The sequence below is a fragment of the Eschrichtius robustus genome, chromosome 4 (assembly GCF_028021215.1).
Source record: "Eschrichtius robustus isolate mEscRob2 chromosome 4, mEscRob2.pri, whole genome shotgun sequence".
Taxonomy (NCBI): Eukaryota; Metazoa; Chordata; class Mammalia; order Artiodactyla; family Eschrichtiidae; genus Eschrichtius; species Eschrichtius robustus.
Genome location: NC_090827.1, coordinates 108936253 through 108959855, shown reverse-complemented (window position 1 = coordinate 108959855; position 23603 = coordinate 108936253). Strand labels below are relative to the sequence as shown.

Genomic DNA, 23603 nt, shown 5'->3' with positions numbered 1-23603 from the left:
CGTGACTTGAGTTCTGGTCAGTGGAATGTGGGTAGACAGGCGTGCACGTCACTTCTACTCCTGGCCTCTACAACCTCCTGTAAGACCCTTGATGGTCGCTCACTTGACCCATCTACCCATCACCCACTGGAGGAGCCAGTGGAGAAATCCAAAGCCCAATAGGATGACGGAACCATTACAGAGTGCCCAGCCCTCACCACTCCATCACTTCTACATTGGACTGAGCTGTTAGAGAGAAATGTTTTTCACCGAAATTTGGGCTTGTTTGTTATAGCAAATGGTGTCACTTACCCTAACTAAAAAAGCCTTAGCCAATTAAGACCCCCAACATTTTCCATTGCAAGCTTCCTCTACAAATAGCCTAACCTGCTAGCTTTGACCAAACAAAGGCGAACTCACTTTTCTCAGGAGCAAGTGTACACATAAATAACATAGCCGACTAAGACTTACTGAAGCCAGTAGGATGGCACTAGCATAAACCAGGATTTTAAAAGACATCTTCATTCAAAGATCAGAATTTCTGTATTCATGATCCAGCAATCCCACTCCTGGGCATATACCCAGAGAATATTATAATTTAAAGAGATACATGCACCCCAGTGTTCATTGCAGCACTGTTTACAGTAGCCAGTACATGGAAACAACCTAAATGTCCATCGACAGATGAATGGATAAAGAAGATGTGGTAGATATATACAACAGAATATCATTCAGCCACAAAAAAGAATGAAATAATGCGATTTACAGCAACATAGTTGGACCTAGAGATTATCATACTAAGTGAGGTAAGTCAAAGACAAAAATCATATGATATTGCTTATATGTGGAATCTGAAAAAAAAGATATAAATGAACTTATTTACAAAACAGAAATAGACCCACAGATATAGAAAACAAATTTATGGTTACTGAAAAGGAAGGAGGGGAAGGATAAATTAGGAGGATGGGATTAACATATATACACAACTCCATACAAAATAGATAACCACAAGGACCTACTGTATAGCACAGTAGGGAACTGTACTCAATATTTTGTAATATCTATAAGGGAAAAGAATCTGCAAAACAATATAGATGTTCAGTTTCATATATATATATATATATATATATATATATATATATATATATATAACTAACATGATACTGTAAATCAATTATACTTCAATTTAAAAAATTATTTTTTTAAAAGAATTTCTGTATTCATAAAAGAATGCATGAAATGGCATTTGAACCCAGAAAAATCACTACAAAATGCAATGCAATATAGCTCAGATAAACTCTCTTGCTGCCTGCTCCTCATCCATGGGTCTATAAAGCCTTGATAGTCATTAATAGGCTTAGCTGATAGGTCCATAAGCCTTTCAAAAGCTTCACTACCAACTGAATTTTCCTCATCTACAAAACATATGTTCATAATCAGTTTAAACCACGAATTCAAGCATGTCTCTAGTGCTAGACTATTTACGTAAAATACTCTCAGGTAACAGTATTATCCTGGGAAACGTGCATCAGATAAGGAGTTAAGACTAAGTGGATGTAAGATCTTGGTACCCTCTCCAAGAGTTATGTGCACAGGCTGGCTGGTAAAATGGGTTGTGAGCACCAGCTAACAGGTCCAGGCTGTTCTTTCTGGAGGAGAACGCAGATTTAAATCAACATGCAGGGTTTTCCTGGTGGCGCAGTGGTTAAGAATCCGCCTGCCAATTCAGGGGACACGGGTTCGAGCCCTGGTCCGGGAAGATCCCACATGCTGCGGAGCAACTAAGCCCATGCGCCACAACTACTGATCCTGCACTCTAGAGCCTGTGAGCCACAACTACTGAAGCCCACCCGCCTAGAGCCCGTGCTCCGAAACAAGAGAAGCCACCGCAATGAGAGGCGCGCACGCCGCAGCAAAGAGTAGCCCCCGCTCGCCCCAACTAGAGAAAGCCACCGCACAGCAACAAAGATCCAACACGGCCAAAATAAATAAATAAATAAATAAAATAAATTTAAAAAATAAAAAATAAATCAAGATGCAAAGGTAGTTGGTGAAAATGTACATTTACATAATTTGTATGTGGTCCCTAGAACTTTCCCCAGAGCCCCATGTGGAAGAGATCTTATGTTGGATTACAGACAGAGGTATTCCACTGCAGTTGGTTGAAGCTTGTCTTCTCTCTTTGGTCTAGGTTTTCTGTGGATTGTTTTTATGCTTTAGAGCTTCCTGATTCTGATTTCTAAAATGAAATTTGATTCTTCTCTTGACAGGAAAATCTCACTAATTCAAACAAATTAGGAAACTTCTGGTTATTTGGATAATTTGACTCAGTTTACCTTTTATCAAGAAAAATGTTTAAGGAGCCAACTCATTGCATAGAAAATGTTTAAATCTACATTACATTAGCATAGTAGGTGTGATCCATTCTGATAGCTGACAGGTTAGTGGAAAAATAAAAAGAAGGGACTCATGCCTTAGACATTTTATTTTAACTTAAAGTATATAAATACAAGTATATTTGACCATCATTTGATGCAAAGCCGAGGTCCTTTATTGGATATCAGTCCTCTGGCTAGAATGGAGGTGAGTTAAGATAGTATACAAGGTTAAAAAAAAAAAAAATCTCCTCACTTATTTAGAGGCAGACTTGTGTAAACCATCCCATCACCAAGCCACAAGATTAGGGTAGATGAAAAGAGCCCACATGGGCTCACAGAGGGACACTGTCTACACAGAACATGGTTACTTCAGAGAAATAACTTGGTGATCATAAACTCTGCCTCAGGAAAAATGGAAGGACCTTGCTTATTTGATTCTTCAGTGGTTGGAATGCGGGAGAGGGCTAGAATTTTCTCCAGCTACACACTACTCACCACCCTCATCCCCAAACTTTGGGAATAACTGCCTCTGTCAGTCAGGTTCTCTGAAGAAACAGAACCAGTAAGTGGTGAGATAGAGACAGAGATAGAGATAGAGACAGAGACAGAGATAGAAGAGATGGAGATAGAGATAGAGACAGAGACAGAGATAGAGACAGAAACAGAGATAGAGATAGAGACAGAGCTAGAGCTACAGCTAGAGATAGAGATGGAGAGGGAAAGAGAAGGAGAGAGACTGATTATAAGGAACTGTGGGGACTAGCAAGTTGGAAATCTCAGGGCAGGTTGGAAACTCAGGCAGGAGCTGACGTCACAGTCTTGAAGCTGAATTTCTTCTTCCTGTGGATATCTGGTTTTGCTCTGAAGACCTTTCAGCTGATTGGATGAGGGCCACCCACATTATCGAGGGTAATCCCCTTCACTGAAAGGGTTCACATGTAGGTGTGAACCACATCTACAAAACACCTTCACAGCAACACCTAGATTAGCATTTCATCAAATCACTGGCTACCCCAGCCTGGCCAAGTGGGCACAGAAGACTAACCACGACTCAGCCACGCCAGCTATGTTCCCCCATAGAACGGGTACGCCCCATAGGTGTGCTGGAGCAGAGCGCATCTGAGCGGCCCTGTCACCACCATTAATGGCAACTCCTGACAACCTGAGCCCCCAGCCAAGTCATCGGGGTCCAGTTAATTCAAGGACAGGAGATCACACATCGTCTCTGAGGACAACCGACCTTGAATGATGGCCCTGAACAACCCCCCAAATCAACTTATGTTTGGTGTGTGCAAAACTAAAAGGCAAATAAATATATGCCTTTTGAAAAGATTTCCATCAAAAACGACAGAACTAAATTAGTTTGTCACTCGCAAGGTCAAGTGTTGCTTCTCTGAAGAATGTACTTTAGCAAGCCCATCTTCCAGCCGCCTGGCTTGGTTAACTGCGTTCGCTGTCCTTTGACATTGGCATGAACGTTACCCACCCGCTCCTTGGCTCACATCTTCCTTTGGCTGGTGTGGATGAGGATTTGGGGACCCAAACGATGCAACTGCCTCAGGTCCTGGAGTTCACCATATTTCCTTCTGGAGCGGCTGCAATGAGTCTGTCCAAATTTAGTACTTGAGAGAATGCATTTTAACAACCCCTTCAAGCAGCCTAAGTCCTGTACCTTTCAGTTTCACGGAGCTCTTACTTCTGCTGTTCAACTCCTCCATCAACATGACTAAACCCTTTGGTTTGGTTTTTAATAAAGGGATTGATGCTTCAGACATTTGGAAGCCAAGCTGGGTTTATTAGAACTTATCAAAAGTATGCTCCCTGCCTCCAAGTACATAATCAAGTATTCCAGAGGGCGAGCCCCCTTTCCTGTATTTAAAATCCAATCGGCTTGCCTGAGAATTCACGATGGCACTAACTCGCTCTTCCAGAAAAGAGCTCAGAAAAACGCTGCACGGGAAGCAATTCTTGGAAAAGCATCTGGGACCAGTCTGGCCCTTGTAGCCTTCCCCCCGCCACATGTTCACACAGATCCATGCCGGGGGATTCTATTTCACTGTAAGGCCACATGCATTCAAGCCTGTGACTGGGCAGGCTGGCCCTTAAATCATTTCAAGTGCTTTTAGAGGAAACAGGCTCTCACATTGCACAGGAGCAGGGAGACATCTGGGGTCGCCTGAAGCTCGGAATCCTTGACCAAGATGCAAGTCGGATAAGGGCTCAGGGCTCTGTGGCCTCCCTGATGATGGGACAGGGCTGGGAGGGGGCCGCTGGGCCTGAGACTAAGACGGTCCAGCAGCTGTGTTACCATCACTGTTAAATCCAGGGAGGGAGGCAGGCAACATGGCCAAGGTACCTGTGGAGTCCCAGAGTTCGTTTCCTCCCCTAAGACATTCCTGGAAAGCGTCATTTGTCTCTGCTGTTCATTTAAGGAACATTGGCCTTGAGGACGTTTGAGTCGCATTTTTTGGTCTGCACCAAGGTGCACATGATCGCACAGACACTCCCATGAGAATGTGAATCAACACCACCCCATTTTGTTCTGTTGTGTGACAAAAGAAGGCTCAGCTATTGACCATGACCTCCCCCCAAACTAGGGACCGAGAATGGAACTAGGAGCAGAGTGAAGGGGGATTTTTTTTCCTGTATATATTTTGAGCTCACTTGAATTTTTAAGAGAATATGAAAAAAATTTTAAACAAAGTTCTTTCATTGACATATTCTTCCACCCCTTTCCCAATACTCTCCTCACCAAAAAACACACAAAAAGCCAGAATTTGTAATACTACCAAGTTAAAAATTCTAGTTCCTGTAAATGTAAATCAGAGTTGACAGTATCTTGTGTAGGAGATGTGATCCGGAGCCATTTTTACAGTATGTCAGCATGTAGTATTTGTCATGTAAAAAAAAAAAAAAGCCTGAAAAGAAATGAAGCTAAAATTTGCACAATTTTAGATGCTTGCCAATAAATAATCATTGGAAAAGTAATAATCAAATATTCAAGACTTAGAAAAGCCCCAGTTTTGTCCCAACCAGTGTGTGGTCCAGGCAAAATATACTCTTCTAGTGTTTTGTTAGTAATGCACCAGAAGCACCTTTTTTGTGGTTTTGTCTCCACCCTTTCTGCTCGTGCCAGCTGAGCTGTACAATCTCCAAGAGTCTCTGGTGTTTGTTCCCAAACCACTTCCTGTTAGTTGTACTTATTGGTGCAATTTCAGAACTTATTTAAATATTATGTAAACAGATAAAACATGACTACAAAAAGCAACAGTTGTTTATACAAATTCTAAATTGAATGTTTTTTAAAACTCAGTCAAGAGGGGTTGTTTTACAAAGAAAAAGAGCTGTTGAATGCAATGTAGGAAAGGCAACTCTAAAAGCCCTGATAGAAAACCAATAAAAATCTAGAAAAAACATCAGCGCTCACAGTGGTTAAGAACCCGCCTGCCAATGCAGGGACACAGGTTCAAGCCCTGGTCCGGGAAGATCCCACATGCCGCGGAGCAACTAAGTCCGTGCGCCACAACTACTGAGCCTGCGCTCTAGAGCCCGCGAGCCACAACTACTGAAGCCCGCACGCCTAGAGCCTATGCTCTGCAACAAGAGAAGCCACCGCAATAAGAAGCCTGCGCTCCGCAACAGAGAGTAGCCCCTGCTCGCTGCAACAAGAGAAAGCCCGCACGCAGCAATGAAGACCCAACACAGCCCAAATAAATAAATTAAAAAAAAAAAAAGCGAGAAAAAATGTTTCTTGTTTTATATGTATGTATATTGCTTTTATATATGTTGCTTTTATATTAAAAATAAATGTAGTTTTATTTTAATAAATATTGAGCAAGAAACCAATGTATACAATTGGACTCATTTGCTGATTCAGATTTTTAAAAAATATTTATTTTATTTATTTATTTAGACTGCGCTGGGTCTTAGCTGCAGTACATGGGATCCTTTAGTTGTGGCATGTGGACTTCTTAGTTGTGGCATGCGGACACAGTTGCAGCATGTGGAATCTAGTTCCCCGACCAGGGATCGAACCGGGGCCCCTGCATTGGGAGCGTGGAGTCTTACCTACTGGAGCACCAGGGAAGTCCCTTGATGATTCAGATTTAATTCAATACTTACTCCTTCTCTGTTCAGGTATCCCCAGGAGCCCTTGTCACCTTTAGTCTGAATCATACAAGATGTTCCTCACATCACAGCTATTTCTCGCCCTTGAGCTCTTCATAGATATTTAATTACTGTTAAATTTGGTAATCTTGTTGGCTAAAAAATTATAAACTTGAGTTTTCCCATGAAGGTAAAAAAAGCAGCAATCTTGGTAATAAAGTTTAAGTTTCTGAAATATAAATAGCTGTCGCAAAGTTAATACACTTTGAATTCTATAGGAAAAAGTGAAGCCACCCACTGCAACTCACCCAGATAGTTGTATAAGGTGAAGTGTATAAAGTGAAGTATTAGGATTTGAAAAAAGCGGAGATAAATTAACAGCTGACAATAAAGAAACAAAAAAATTTCAAAAATCTGACAGTAAGGGAAATTCTAGAAAAAAAATTAAAAGCAGAGCAACATGCTCTTTCAGAAGGGCTCATTGCCCTGCAAATTTTACTGTATGATAGTTCGGTGATATCATCGTGACACTAGTATTTTAAGAGAGTACACATAGCAAATAAATGTTCAACCTTTGTTAAGTAAATAGAGAAAGAAATTTGTAGTGGTTAGAGGAGAAAGTACAATACTTTTAAAAGTTCAAAAATACCAAAACAAAAGCAAGAGATTATGAAGGATCTCCAATGTGCCAGGCACTGCTGGCATCAATAAGTGTACAATCTAAGACAGCAAACTATTAAAAGGCAGTGTTATACATGCAATAGTAAAAGTGTATGAATGACACAGATAGTACAGACAAAATGATGCGATGAGAGTCACCAGATTTCCAGAATAGGTATCACATGAAGAAAGTTTTAAAGAAACAAAAGGAGTTTGCCAAAAGGCAAGTGGAAGGAAGAAGGCAACAGAATGAGGTGTTTGATCTCCAGGGGGTTAGGTCCTCAGGTCAAGCAGAAAATGCAGTGAACAAAAAGCAGGCAAAAAAGAATTGTTCATGAAAGTCCCTTAAATCTCTTGTCTCAAGCAAGCAGTGACAACTTTTAAGCGCTGACGGAGGAGGCGGCTTCATACTACATAATGCAGTTGTACAACAGTAGGAAGAAACATTTGTACTATTCAAGTTATTTCTCTCTTTTTTACTCTTCGGCACATAGAGTTGAATCTTCATGAATTAAAGGCTTGGAGGATGTGACTATTCAAATGTACAGTGGAGGCTCTGGGAGCTAAACCCCACTTTGCAGCTGACCAGATGACCCAGCCATCAATTTCTTCCCTCAGAAAACATGGCTGTGCACCAGCCCTCACCATGAAGTCACCGTTACCACCTCTGTTGGGTACCCTTGGCCCTCTGCAAACACCAGTTCACTTGTTCATTTCCGGGGTGGATTAGTGTGCTAGAGCTGTTGCAACAAAGTACCCCAAATGGCTTAAACAACAAATTTATTGTCTCACAGTTCTGGGGGCTGGAAGTTCAAAATGAAGGTGTGAAAGGTGCTCTCCTGAAGACTCTAGGAGAGGATGTGTCCTAGACCTCTCCTGGCCTCCGGTACTTTCTTCACTTGTGGCAGCATGACTCCAGTCTTCACGTGGCATCCTCCCTGTGTCCAGATCTGTCTCCAAATTTCCCCTTTTATAAGCACACTAGTCCAAGTGGATTAGGAGCCCACTCTACCCCAGTATAACCTCATCTTAAATAATTGCATCTACAACAAGCCTATCCCCAAAGAAGTTCACCTTCTGCAGTACTGGGGGTTAGAACTTCAACATATGAATTTTAGGGGGAAACAATTCAACCCCTAATACCGGGTTTGCTCCCAAGCTTCTGCCTCTTTATATATAATAAGTAATTAAATATTATACAAATGTGTAATTAAATATTACACAAACTAAGGAAATATGAACATAAAAAGAATGAGCATTGAAAACTAAGTCTAATGTTCTATAAAGACTTAGCAAAGGCAAGTACATGTGAGTAAGCTGTAAAAGTCTGGGGAGAAAAAAATCAAACTAAAAATCCAGAGCTCTGAACTCTGTTTTGCTTCACTTCAAAGAAATCAAAACAAAGAACCAAAAATTATACAGGATGCATTATGGGTGCTCTTTATATCAATTATATATCTAATTGATGTTAAACTTCAAACAATTAGCTCATAGTAAAAAAATGTAAGCCTTGGCCGTACATCAAAAGATTGGTGAACGAATGTTTTAGGTTCCTTGCTTTTAAATTTTGTTTTAGGCAACTCACTTATAGGAACAGACATGAAGAGATGTCCACAATAAAATGTTAAGTGAACAAGTCAAGTTACAAAATATGCAAAGAATTCCATTTTTTCCTTAAGCGTTCCAATATGTTTGAGAGTATATTTGCAAACAATTTTGAAAGGATTGGACCTGCTATGAATGAATGAATCTAGATAGTGACCATCAGAGCTGCTAACATCACAAAAAAAGAGATAACCAGATGTTATCCATCTCCTGATGCAAATGTTCAATACCATCTATAAACTGTTATTTCTCCCAAAACAAACCTGCATTTGATCTTTATAGGTCCTAGTTTATATGAAATGCAGAGGACAGAGAAACATGTAAAGAACACCATGAAGATGGAATCAGCAAAATTCAGCCCATGGGAAATACTAAAGGAACAGTAACAAGGCTCTTCAACAAATAAATTGCAAGGGGGAAAAAAGACATGGCAAGGCATCCTATAAGTTAAAAACAGACACAAAGAGACAAATTAACCAACTGCAATATATTGGTATCATTTGGATCCTGATTCAAACAAACTGTTTTAAAAACTGCATTTATGAGACAACCGAGAAATCTGAATATTTCCTGAATATTTTATTATATTGAAGAGCTACTGTTAACTTTCTACAGTGTAACAGCATGATGTCTTTATTTTTAAAGAAATACACTGAAATATTTACAGAGGAAATGATAGAAAAACTGAGATTTGCTTCAAAATGAAGGGGGTGAGTAAAAGGAGTGGGTAGAGGTAGAAATAAACAAGATCAGTCATGAGTTGAGTTGTTGCATCTAGGCATCCTACAAGCTCCTGTCTCAACTTGCATCACTCAGGCCTCTGCTTGTGCACCTGGAATGCTCTCCTCTGCTTCCTGAACTCTTCCACACCCGCAAAGTTCAGTTCAAATGTTCCTTCCTCCAGGAAGTCTTCTGCAATTGCCCCATCATGACTAGTCCCTCCTCTGGACAGCCATGAGCACACTATTCATGCCGGACAGTCAGCATGGGCTAGCCCTCCTGCATCATAGCTGACTGTGGAGGTGGCGGTCTCTGTGCTCGAGGTCAGCCTTTTGAGAGCAGGAGAACCCAGTTGACGCCATCTCTGCCAAACAGCAACAGGTCTAGCTCACTACATACTTACAGGATGGAAATTCAAGAACTTGGAATCAGACAAGTCAGCTCTGAATCTGGTTCCATCATTTTTCTGAAATATGACCTTGGGCACATCACTTAATATCTCTGAGCTATTCTCTGGAAGAACTAAAGAAGTGTGTCATAGGTGTCATGGGCTGAATGGTTGCCCCCAAAAAGATATGTCCAAGTCCTGACCCCGGGAATCTATGAATGCGACCTTATTTGGAAAAAGGGTCTTTGAAGATATAATTAAGTTAAGGATCTCGAGATAAGATCATACTGGCTATAGGATGGGTTCTAAATCCAATGACAGATGCCTTTATAAAAGAAAGCAAAGGGAGATCTGAGCCAGAGACACAGAAGGCAGATGTGAAGATGGGCAGAGATTGGAATGATGCAGCCACAAGCCAAGAAACACCTGGAGCCACCAGAAGCTGGAGGAAGCAAGGAAAGATTCTCCTCTAGAGGCTTCAGCCTCCCTGAGCGCCAGTATCTTGATTTTGGACTACTGGTTCTCAGAACTATGACAGAATAAATTTCTGATGTTTTAAGCCACTCAGTTTGTGATGATTTGTTACAGCATCCCTAAGAAACCAGTACAGTGGGAGTCAAATAAATACTTGCTCTTCTGTTCATGTGATCATCAAGATGTAAGATTAATTTAAAAGCTTATAAGGAATATGGGTTTTATACATTCATATTTTACTCAACAAACACTTATATAGCACTTAGTTTATCAGACAAGGTCCTCATTGCTTTATAAATATTATTTAAATATTATGATGATCCCCTAAGTACTACTATTATTATCTTCATTTTACAGAGGGAAAACTCAGAAACAGAGAGTTTAAGTCACTTGGCCAAGGTCACACAGCTCGTCAACATAGAAGCCAGGAATCAAACCCAGGCAGAGGCTCCAGAGTGCAGGCTCATCACTACCACTCAAGTGTTGGGCTCATTTCCAAATCTAGACCCCAGCCAAGCAGAGGGTACGTGGCAAGCCTGCCTCAGGCCACCCCTCCTGTAATGTCCCTCCTGCTGTATGCTTCTGCCCCAGCATTGCCCCATCCAGACCACACTGGACAGCTGCTTCTCCAAGTGTACATTTTAGAACTTCTCTCCCACCCAGTAGACAGCGATGTCTAATACCACATAGGCTTCATCCAGCAGCTGCTGGGGTGGCCTCTCTTTATTTACATTCATACTTAATCTCTCATTTCCTGCATGTATTTGAAGAGACCAGGAAGCTTTCCTTCTTGTGTCTTTCACGGCACTGGCACACATTTATTTTCCAGAAGGGCACAGCCTACCTCTACTGCTCACTTACAGGAAGGCAGGGAGGGGCATGTTTCAGGACTTTGTGGACAAGCTTATGGGAACACAATCAACAGGACTCATTTTTCAGTTTAGCACTGGAAGCTGTACTATGAAGCAGAAGACACATCAGATGGATTAAAGGAGTGCCTTCGCCAGACACGCCCCCTTCCAGGGAGCACAGGGGGAGACAAGCCCAGGCGCGGGCATCACAGGGCTCTGGGTCAAACCTTGGCTTGGTCCCTTAGCCATCAGTGTGTGTGACCTTGGAACACTCCCTTAACTTCCCTGAGTCTCACTTCTCTTATCAGCAAAATACAAGTGGCAACTATGAGCCTGGACAATCAACCCAGCCTGCCTGAATTCAAACCCTGGCTCTGCCACTGGCTAGTTCCGTGACCCTGGTCAAGTCAGTTAGCTCTCTGGACCTCAGCTTCCTCTTCTGTAAAATGAGATTAATAGCCCCTAGCTCACAGAGTTGCTGAGTTGTTCAAATCCCTGAAAGCAGGCACATACTAGCTGTTTGCTGTTACAATTGTTCGGATGCAAAGAGATGACAGCCGTAGACTGCCCAGCACAGTGAGTGACACTGGGGAGACAGGATCAATTAATGTTAGTCCTTTCCCTCCATGACCTTATTTATGGCCAGGCCCATTGCCAACTTGAGTCACGTGATGTAAAGAAGACAGTGCTGGCTCCGTCTGATTAAGTAAGAACACACAGGTGCTGGATATAATAAAACATCCTAATACTAGGTGGACATTGGCACGGACACACCTATCGGGCTGTCCGTCCAGCCACCCCTCTTCTGGAAACCACCTCCCTGCCTGTGATGCCACGGGGCCAGCAATGCCTCACAGTGCCAGGCTCGCAGCACCCGGCCCAGGCATGAGGTGTGACCGTAGCCACGGTCACCCGAAGGGCCCGTGCTTGGTGACTGGCCCCGGGCAGGACTGGAATTGAGACTTGGGACTAAAAGAGAGAGAATGCCCAGCCACTCACTCTCCAGGACGCTGGCCTGAAACCTATGACGTTGGCAGCCTGGTTCTCCACCAGGAGGATTACAGGATGGGAGAACCCAGAAAGGGGGGTGGGAAGGAGGAGGAATGAAGAGGCCACGGGGCAGAGAGGAGCCAAGATGGGAGCCAGGTCGAGTCCCTGGCTCCCATCTTGATCCCCTCCCCAACCCCCGTGAGTGTCATGAAGTAACCTGGAGTCCTGATGATAAACCCCCTTTTTTTCTAAATTTTTTTTATTGAAGTATTGTTGATTTACAATGTTGTGTTAGTTTCTGGTGTACAGCAAAGTGATTCAGTTATACATATATATACACACACACTCACACACACACACACACACACACACACACACGCACACATATATATATAAAAGAACATATACATATATTCTTTTTCATATTCTTTTCTATTATGGTTTATTACAAGATATTGAATGTAGTTCCCTGTGCTATACAGTAGGACCTTGTTGTTGATAAACCCCTTTTCCGATTGCCTTTGCTAATAGGTTTCTGTTACCTGCAACAGAAAGACTCTCAGTTAATATCACATCCTGGTGGCATCTCAAAGTCTGAGGAAACCAAGCTTAACTCTTCCCTCTTCCCCACTTCTACCACTTCTCCAGCTCCACCCCCAGACCCACCAACTCCCGGGAGCAAATCAGATTAGCAGAAAATGCTGTTACAAATAGGTCAACCATCCTAAAATCTAATTTAAAAATATGACAAAACAGAGTGGAAAATGATTTTAGAAAATTTCTATAGAAATAAAAGCAGGGCTTCCCTGGTGGCACAGTGGTTAAGAATCCACCTGCCAATGCAGTGGACGCGGGTTCGAGCCCTGGTCCGGGGAGATCGCACATGCCGCGGAGCAACTAAGCCCGTGCGCCACAACTACTGAGCCTGCGCTCTAGAGCCCGCGAGCCACAGCTACTGAAGCCCGCGCACCTAGGGCCCATGCTCCACAACAAGGGAAGCCACCGCAGTGAGAAGCCCGTGCACCGCAACGAAGAGTAGCCCCCGCTCGCCGCAACTAGAGAAAGCCCGCGCACAGCAACAAAGACCCAACGCAGCCAAAACTAAAAATAAATGAAATAAATAAATTTATTTAAAAATAAAATAAAATAAAACAGAAGCAGAGGAGACTTTTTTCCACTTGTTCCATTAAAAAGGCTCAGACCTGGGTCATGATTTATGCCAAATTCATCACAGACACCCAAAACTGGAAAAGGCACTGCTCACCATCCACACCAGATAATCTTCTGCAATGCGCGCTTTCAATGTGCAAACATTACTATTTTTCACGGTAACTCACGATCATTTTAAAAAGCAGTATGATAAAATAAAAAGGAAATCAATTACCCACAAAGTAAGCTGTAGAATATAGGAAAAATAGCCCTGGAGACAGGGGATTCTCAATCTGCTACTGGCTAGTTGTGTGCTTTGAACATGTAATCTTGTCCTGACTTAGTTTTCCAATCTGTAAAGGGGGATGTAATAAATAGAAATAAGACCACCATCTACCTCCATCATCTACCTCTCAAAGTTGCTGGGAGATTCAAATGAGCTAACACTTTGCACAGTGTGCGTGCCTTACAGCAGATCCTGGGGAGAGGAGGAGAGAACAGAGAAAAAACAAGAGCCCAAGAGATGCAGATATTTTTGTGGGAGTAAAGACTACTCAGTAAACTAGCACTGCATCCAAATCCTGGCTTATAGAGCCAGTTCTGCTGCTGTGGGGCTTGCTGCACCCCAGTGTTCATTGCAGCACTGTTTACAGTAGCCAATACGTGGAAGCAACCTAAATGTCCATCAACAGATGAATGGATAAAGAAGATGCGGTACATATATACAATGGAATATTACTCAGCCATAAAAAAGAATGAAACAATGCCACTTGCAGCAACATGGATGGACCTACAGGTTATACTAAGTGACGTAAGCCAGAGAATGACAAATATCATATGATATCACTTATATATGGGCTCTAAAAAAAAAAAATACAAATGAACTTATTTACAAAACAGAAATAGACTCACAGACATAGAAAACAAACTTATGGTTACCTAAGGGGAAGGGGAGGGGAGGGATAAATTAGGAGGATGGATTAACAGATGCACACTACTACGCATAAAATAAATAACCAACAAGGACCTACTGTATAGCACAGGGAACTATACTCAATATTTAGTAATAACCTGTAAGGGAAAAGAATATATATATGTATAACTGAATCACTGTGATGTACACCTGAAACCAACAGGACATTGTAAATCAACTATACTTCAATTTTAAAAAAAAGTCACGTGCCAAGGGGAAAAAAACCCCACGAAAAACCATGATTGTCTCATAGTATCCTTTATGTTGCAAAGCACCTAATGAGCACTTTGAGGCTATTATGAAACCTAGTAACTGGGTGAAAGAATATGAATAATGGGATGGTGGAAGAAAGCCAACACACCAAGACAGCACCTGCTAAATTCAGTATTATATTCTCTAAGCAACCTGACAATTTTTTCTGAAAGGGGTAGTGCTGGTCTGTTTCTGGGAATTTCTTTCTCTGAAGTAATAAGTATTGACGAAGGTCAAGGGACAAGCAAGGCTAACACCCTCAGATTACATTAGGATTTAAATTCTAGACTAATCATGATGTTGGTGGTGAAAACCCTAGAATGCATTGGAAGCAGGATGTCTTTTAACCTGATCATTTGAATGAAGACCTTTAAAGATACTGTTTTCCCTTGTGAAACAAGTGTGAGGAAGCCTTCACATGAAATCTAGAGGGAGAAAAATAAAACGACATATGGAAAGAGATTACAGGATTAATTACATGATCTGTCTTAGAATGACACAGGAGACTTCACAATCTTTTTAAAGAAGTCACTGTAAATTCGTATTAAACAACTGAATTCTATGCTTTTTACATAAAAATACAAAGAAGCCAAGACTAAAAACACTAGTAGGTTTATTTATTCAATTATATTTACATCAAGTCCAAAAGTAAACAAAAAGATATTTATTGAGAAGAGTGAATTTGTATTCAACATGAATAAATAAACTCAATTTGTTTTCTACTTCTGTCCTTTGGATTTCCAAATTTAGTCTTTCAAGCAGCGACATAAACAGTAAGCAGTCTTGTTCAGGACTCTCTTCTGTGACAGTAGGGCTCAGGGTGATTTACTTCATTGAATCGAAATTTAAACTAACAAAAAATTGAAAACTACACTTCAAACTGTTTCAATTGCTTAATCTGAGACAAATAAATGTAAAAAATTCTATGTAAATGTATATTAAGAAAATCTGTAAACTGCTCATAATATAAACAGGTGCTGAAGTTCACTAAATATATTTTCTCTCTGTCTCTCTGTCTCTGTCTCTGTCTCTCTCTCTCTCACACACACACACACACACAAATAATCTGCTTATGAACAATGGCTGGCCAGCTAAGGAAGATGATAAAGATTACTACAAATTTTATAATATTTAGTAGTCACTGATAATATTCAAATCTTTGTAGTTTAAAGAACAAACTTAAGCTAGACCTAACATTAAATCAATAAAAATTTAGACTGCCAAACCCTAATAGCAAACAATTCCCACAGACCATTTAAATTTTCATAATCCCATTCCTGAAAACATATACCCGGAAGACTTCCGAGTACAGATGAGCCGCAGTGGTAAGGCCAGATAGTACGCACACAAAACAACAGCACGATGCCATGAAAGTTCCCTCCTGGCTTCACACTCAAACTCTTAGACCTAAAGCAAACAAGTTACCCAGGTAACAGGTATGGTCCGCCCTGGCCTTGCCCTAAGCAGTGTCAAAACTGCATTTTGCGGTGGGTGGCAGAGAGTTAAATTTGTAACTTTAAATGGCCATGAGAGGTCATTATTAACTACTCGTTTGATGACAGAGAATTTGCATTTTTACCCTAACTTTTACCTTTGGTATGAACTTGAGAATAATTCAATACTCTAACCAAAAAACAAAACAAAGCAAAACAAAAAAGGAGGGGAAGAAGGATAAAGAATTGGAAAAACAACAGCAACACAGTTTGATTTCATTTTATCATCACATTCCTGACAACCTATTTATTTTTCTTAACTTCTGGCTAAATACTTTCTGCTCCTGTGCAATTCAATCACTTTGAATCGCATACTTTAATATACGGAATATATTCTGCACTGATCGTGTTGTCATTAACAAACAATATCGTGTGTGTGCCCGTGAGTATGTTTGGAGATATATTGTATCTTGTCCCGCCACTGGCACTTACCTTCAGGGAAAGCATTCGGCTGCACCATGTGTAGAAAGATGTGCACAATTTGAAAGAAGATGCCAGTGGGTCCAGCTTCATAAGAATCTTTGGTCTCATAGTTCGTTGAAGGAAATTCAAATTCCAAACCATCAGGAATGTATGTGGATGATGGCGGCGGCCCCTCTGACATGGTGTCCCCATGAAGCCCCAGCAGCAGCAGGAAGCCAAGGAGAAGGGCCATGGCTAGCAAGATGCCCCAAACATGAGGTAGAACTGGGGGCCTCCCTCTTCAGAGGTTCTGGAAGCCTTGGGGAAGACAGGAGTGTGTTTCTGTGCGGAAGAGGCGCGGCGAGGACTGAGTCTGCGGAATCCTTGGTTTTCTCGCTGGGTTGGCATGCGGTGAAGGGTGGCAGAGAACCTTCTCGGCTGGGGGGGTACGGTCAGTCGATCAAAGCACCATCCCTGGCAGGGAGAGAAGGGGCGGGGTCACTAATGCCTGCAGCCTGCCTGCACCGGCAGCTCCCCTGGAGGAGAGGCTGCAAGGCTTTAGAGCAAGCCCTCAGCCTAATCCGCTGCGGAGGAAGCAAACACAGAGCCTGCTTCAGGGCACAGGGGCAGGAAAGCTGGAAGGTTCCATGCTAGGGGCCAGACCCAGAAATACCAGCTAGTGTAACGAGTGTGTGGTCTTGGAAACTGATATTCATTAAGCACTTACCACATTCCAGACACGTTCTACATGCTTTACGGGTAGGACCTCGGTTAAGGCATTATCCCATTTTACAGATGAGGAAACTGACTCAGAAATTCAGCAACTTGCCTGAGGCCATGGTTGATTCATGGTGGGGTAGAATTCAAACCCAGCAGTTTGCTTTCAAAGCCCAAGTTTGGACTCTCCCAACTCCAAGACACTCTCCCTACAGAGCCCTCCCTCGCAGTCAGAGAAGCAGAGGCCCCCAGCAATAGATGAGATGCTTATTTTTCCTCCAGTTTTGGGTTGTTCTCCCCATCTCTGGAGATATGTCTTACTCCACCTTTTATTTTATTAATGTGCTCACTGATCTCATTTCAACCCACCTTCACTCACCCCCAGCCCAAACAAGACAAGTATGGCCTCAAGGGCAGGGAACAAGCTCTTTAAGACCAGTGACACTGGTTTCTGTCTAATATGCTCATCAGGTAGCCCTGATGGAAATCCCTGTCCCAAGTCACCACCTGGATGACTCGGGGTCCAGGCGATGAGAGGCAGAGCAGAGGGAGACTCCCGCCCTCCCCTGGGGAAAGGGAGAAAAATTAGGAACCTGAAATCGGCTACCAGCCCACTGTCTAGTGAGGGCAGCGTGGACCCGTCCTCCTCGAGTTTCTCTCCCCAGAACTGAACATAAGGCAGGCATACAGTTGGCTATCAGTTAAGAGCTGCTGAATATAAAACCAAATAAGCCAAAACAGCTGCTTTGCTTGTACCACTGCAACAGGCTAGATGAATAAAAAACAACTGGGATGGGGGCTTCCCTGGTGGCACAGTGGTTGAGAATCTGCCTGCCAATGCAGGGGACACGGGTTCGAGCCCTGGTCTGGGAATATCCCACATGCCGCGGAGCAACTAAGCCCATGCACCACAACTACTGAGCTTGCGCGTCTGGAGCCTGTGCTCCGCAACAAGGGAGGCCGCCATAGTGAGAGGCCCGCGCACCGCGATGAAGAGTGGCCCCTGCTCGCCGCAACTAGAGAAAGCCCTCGCACAGAAACGAAGACCCAACACAGCCAAAAATTAATTAATTAATTAATTAATAAAGTTCCTCTTTAAAAAAAAAAACAACAACTGGGATACTCTGCTTGCCCATTCTTTTCTGGGGTCAGGAACACCCTGATTTCCTTTTCTACATCAGATACACACTCAGGAACTTTCAAAATAAAGACAGGGTGCTCCTGAAACACACACTGCAAGATGGGGGAGAGGGACTACCAAGAAAGTGACTCACTGCACAAAAGGCTAGAGGACCCGCTACCTATATTCCACCAAGTCGAAGAAAGCTCCACACAAGAGGTAGGATTTAATGAGCCATTTGAATGAAGACGTTCATTCATATCGGGTCCCCTTAGATACTGCCTCATCTTCTAAGCCTCATAACCACTCCTATTACTTCTGCACAGGCCTGCCAATGGAATGACGCTTGACTCTCCCGTTATCAAATCATGGGCTGCTCAGATCCCCAGTGACACAGAGTGCCAACCTCATGGAACCCCTAGCTTCCAGGTCCATCTCACCCACAGACACAGACACACCAGGACCCTGGGGACCGTTTCCAAAGGGCAATCCCTGCCAGGCATGGCTGCTGCCAACAACATGTCCTCAGGCTCTGAAGTGCTCTAGCTTTTCACTGGTTCTACCAGGAACCAGCACCCTGCTCAGACTTCAAATCATATCCAGAGAGAACAAATAAGAAGGAGGAAACAAAGCAAGTCGGCTTTTGCAAGGCCCCTCTCTGGAAGCCTGCAGGGCTGCACAGGGCAGGAGGAAGAAGCGAAAGGAGAGGGGGCGTGTGGTTATTCAGGTAGGATAGGACCGTGCTGCTTCAGGCAGGCAGGTGGGCATGCACACACACGTCACACACACCGTGCATGCACTCACAGTGACACACAACTCACGGAGACGAAGCACACACCAGGAACGTACACTCCACACACTGACACACACAGGCACACACCACATTCCCGTCTTATCTTGTTATCTGCTAAAGGACATGCAGGAGCACAGCAGCTGGACGGATTAGAGGCTCAGCTGCTAAGAAAGACTGACTTCCTGGTAATGCCACCAAGCCTCAGCTGGGGACAGAGGGAAACACAGCGGGAGGGAAATGGCAGAAGGCCCCCGGGAGAGCTATGAATAAACAGACTTCCAGACATCCTCGGTGAAGAAGCAGGGGAAAAGAAATCCCAACGGAAATGCAAAGATGGGGTGTTCCACTGAGTCAGGGCAGCACCTGAGCAGCACGTGCGTCTTGCTCCAGAGGGTAGGTCCCTCTTAAAGTTTAGACCACTTTTAGGAACATCTCACTACTTATGAAACACTAGACAATGGATAAAAGTCAAGGCAAAAAGGAAGAGGGTTTCATCTCAGTTTGAATCGTTGTTTCAAAAAAGAAGGTCTGGGTACTTCCCTGGGAAAGCACACTAGGTAGCGAGAGCCACTGAGAGCAGCTCAGGGAACTGCCAGCAGAAAACCCAAGACGGCTCCCGACCCAACAGCCGCATCAGCGTAAAACGGAGTCTGTGTTTAAAATGAAATTATAGGACCTCATTTCTGGAGATGTGGCCCATTAATCTGCATTTTTAACATGCTCCCCTGGTGACAGATTCTTAGACAACTAAGGTTTGAGAGCCAGCACTGTTCCTGAGTTCCCTCCTGGCTAATCCATGCCGCTTTCCAAAGACACCTCCATCTTCCCAAACGCAACTGCAGAACAACAGACGTAAGGCAAAAGCACCCCAAACGCCCTTCTTGTATCACATTGAACTGATCTAGCCCAACAGCTTGGTGGGGTCCCTGACTTCCTCATCTTCTCCGTACCCTTGGAGTCTGGCGCACAGTAGGCACTCAATAAGGATGGCTGACATCAAATGGTGGCAGGTAGAGAGAAGACTGACACAAAATGGTCATGTTGACCTATTTCAAAATTGGTCAAGCACCTGTGTATGAGCAGTCTACAGCCCGCGGGAGGGAGGTGTTGGATTGCTTGTAGCTGTTTCCTCCAACACAGGGAGCAGACTGTCTCCTCACTGGATTCATCCATGACGGAACAACTGGTCTACCACTCTGGGGGGCCATACTTTTTCAGCTGCAATCCTTGACTTAGCAGGCTTTGGAAATCACTCCCTTGGGGCCTCTCTCCTCAAACAGGCACTAGACTAATGAATAAGGTAGGTTCACCATTTTCTGGTTTATGGGATGAAGATTCCTGGGTCTCCTGGAAAGGGACCCAAGAACACGAATTTTAAGCAAATACCTCACATGATTCTGAGCCTGGGGTCCAGAGATCGGCACTTCCATGAACACTGGTTTAAAAGCAAATACAATGACCATCCAGCTTCACTTCTTCTCTACTTTTTCTTTTTGATGGAATTTTTGAAGGAATTTCTTTTAAAAGGATCTGTGTAGGTGTTATCTAGGGTTTTTGCGGGGTGGGCGGGTGGATGGGAGATGCCCAACTTCTGAGCCCACCTTTGTGAGTCTGGGGGGTGGCAGCCCTGCCTCTCATTGTGAGGCCAGCTGAGGTGCCCAAACTGAGCCCAGGCTCAGCCAATCAGATGCTTACTCCTGGGCTTGTGCATGAGACGCACTGAGGCAGAGGCAGTTTCCACTTCATCCTAGCAATGATGGCAACATGCCAGCAGCCACAGCCAGAGTCTAATGGTGGCAGCCATGGCCATACACCCATCAGGGGTCCTGTTGCATGTCCTGAGTCCCACTCCTCCGGGCTCCTGAGCCTGGCTAGCCAGCCTTTCTGTCACTTCGCTAAGCCACCCAGTAACCAGTCCCTTTTTGGCTAAAATTACCCAGAATTGGCTTCTGTCATTTTTAACAATGCATCCTGACCTTGATCAAATCTCAGAGCGAACTCTTGACCCCTGCAAAACTGATTTCCTTCATATTTTAAACAGTCCCGACGAAACAATATTTGGTTTAAAGTTTTATTATTTTCAACCTATCCTTTGATGCACTTTGCTTCACCTTACTAGATACACAGAAATAGTCCAGCGTGGAACTCATAAGGAAGTTCATTTAAAAATTATGGGATACATTAAGAAAACAAAACTAAACTAAGGGGCGCTGCTGCAGGGACCAGAGCCCTGGCTTTCGAGACTGGGAAGTCTCTAGCCCCACTGATGAGCTGTGACAGCAGCTGCTTACAATCTCCACGCTTTCCTTTTTGCTAGTCTGTAAAATGGTGTTTTAAATAGCGTGGGAGGGTTGGAAATGGAATAGGTACAACGCCTGGCACACACACAACTGGCCGTCGATTGAGGGTCTGGACTGCCCCTGCGAACAGCAATAATCTCAACTCCACTATGGCCGCGAGGCTCACCCTGACAGGCAGAACAGCTTCCAGAACACTGAAGGAGGAAACTCACAAATGAGTGAGAAAAGCCTAACTAGTTAACTTCACACACATTGAATAATAGGAAGTTGGTGATATTCAAGTCTTGCGAAAACGGCAATTTCATACGGTCCAAGCAACCAAAGAACAGCAGCTGTTTGGGTCTCCGGTGGGTCTCTGTTGGGATGGGGGGAGGGGACGTTCAAGGACCTCAGTCACACCTGCTTGTGTTAACAAAGATCAGCCGCCTCTCTCAGAAACCCGGGAAAACCTTCCTCCAGCCCGGGCAGGAGCAAGGTCAGCAGCCGCCGCGGGCTACAGGCGCAACCTGTTGCTACAGAAAGCTGGTGGCGCCGCTTCCCCAGCCTTCCCCTCCAACCCACCTGCAGGCCGGGGCCGCTCCTGCCCTCGCTCCCTCCGCGCCAGGAACCTCTCCCCGGCTGCGGGACAAAGGATGGGCGGCAAGGCGGGCGCGGGAAGCCAGGAGACTCGAGGAATCCGCCGTCGCCTGGGGGAGGGGGTTGCCGGAGTAACTTGGCTGCCCCGAGAGAGTCGGCGCCGGTTCCCCGCCGAGGCGCGGGTTGGCGTGGACTGGGGTCGCCGTCCTAAGCCGTGTGCCCCGGGCACCCCTGATCGCATCCCCCGCCGCTCTCGGAGAGGGCTTTCGAGGAAACTGACCTGGGGCCCCCGACTCTCCCGCACCGCGCAGCTCCTCCTCTGTCCACGCTTCCCTTTGTTGTCCTGGCCGGCGCCTAACCCAGCGGGGTGCGCCTCCATCATCCCGTTCTCCATCAGGCAATCGCCAAAGGTCCCCGCGCTGTGCACCCAAAGCGGACCGGGGGGATGCATCAAGCCAGGGGTGCGTGCGCTCCCAGATGGGCAAGGCGATAAGGCCTCCCATGGCACCCCCAGAGCCCCCCTCCTGTGATGGTCGATTGCACCGCATACTTCTTTTAGCAAACCAGAGGAAGGTGACCCCTTTCCATACCCAGCTGGGGAGGGTCAGTGTCCCGCACCCCTCGTTCCACTCCCCAGGACTCCCCTCACCGCCGAACAGTTCCCAAGCCCCGGACCAACCTCGCCTCGTCCGCCGCCCTCTCAGAGAACGAGCCGGTGGCCTCGGGGTCTGGGTCCCACTCGCGCTCCCACCGCCTGCTCGCGCCCCGGAACCTGGCCACAGCCGCCAGCTCCCCTCCAGTGGGCGGAAAGAAGACCCACCACGCAGCCCGCAAAGTTTGCGTGCGTCTGCGCCCTGCCCGGAACTCTCGCAGGGTCCACGTTGCCGGCCCTGCAGCCCCTCTGGTTCCCCCGACGCTCCCGGGCTCGCACCACCTGCCGCGGCGCCGGGGAGGGGGTGCCGAGGGTTGGGAGGAGAAGGGAGCAGAGCAAGCCCCTCCATTCCCCATTCCCCGCCCCCAGCTTTCTGGAAAGGGGTGCACTCAGCCCCCGGGTCTGGGCAGCAGACACCTTCCGAGCTCCGGCGTGAGGACGCGGCTACTCACCGTGCGCCCGGTCCAGCTACCGGTCAGCCCTCGCCGCCGCTGCCGCCCCCCTCTTTCCTCCCAGCCCTGCTCGCCCGGCCCCGGCTCATGAATGATTTATGAGTCGGCTTCGGGGACCACCGGGATGGCTTCCGGAGAGGCCGCCCCGCTGCCCCGCGCGCCGGCCAGACCCCGGGACGGGGCGGGTCCGGAAAGGCGCCTGCCTTGGAGGCGCGCCGGCGAGGCCCAGGGTGCCCTTGGGACCTGTTGCGGCCTCCCCAGCTCCCGGGCGGGACTTGCGAATGAGGCTGCCGCAATGCACTGCTTCCTGAAATGTACTCACCCGCGGCGGGAGAGCTGAGCGCGCAGCCAGGTGGCCGGTGGGGACTGACTCGGTACTTCAGAGATAGCTAATCCTGGAGTTCGGCTCGCGCGCTCCCGGTTGGACCAGCTGAGCAGCTTCGCCACGATACCCCGGGGCACCCGCTGGGACCTAGCTGCATCCATTTCCTGAGGCTAGAGTCCCGCTCCACAGAACACGTCCCTCCCACAGGACCCACGCCTCCTTGAGGCAGGCTGAGCGGTTTACTTGG

At 45.4% G+C, this 23603-nt stretch overlaps 1 protein-coding gene across 1 annotated transcript in view; it reads right to left on the bottom strand.

The window, feature by feature from the left end:
• The window catches only part of PROM1 (prominin 1), a 94891-nt gene extending 71796 nt beyond the window's left edge, over positions 1-23095 (bottom strand). The window contains exons 1-2 of the mRNA XM_068542270.1: positions 23032-23095; positions 16452-16895 (exon numbers count right to left, since the gene is read on the bottom strand). Of these exons, the coding sequence (XP_068398371.1) occupies positions 16452-16674 (223 nt within the window). The 5' untranslated portion in view covers positions 16675-16895; positions 23032-23095. The remainder of the gene's footprint in view (positions 1-16451; positions 16896-23031) is intronic.
• Between the last annotated feature and the right edge of the window lie 508 nt (positions 23096-23603).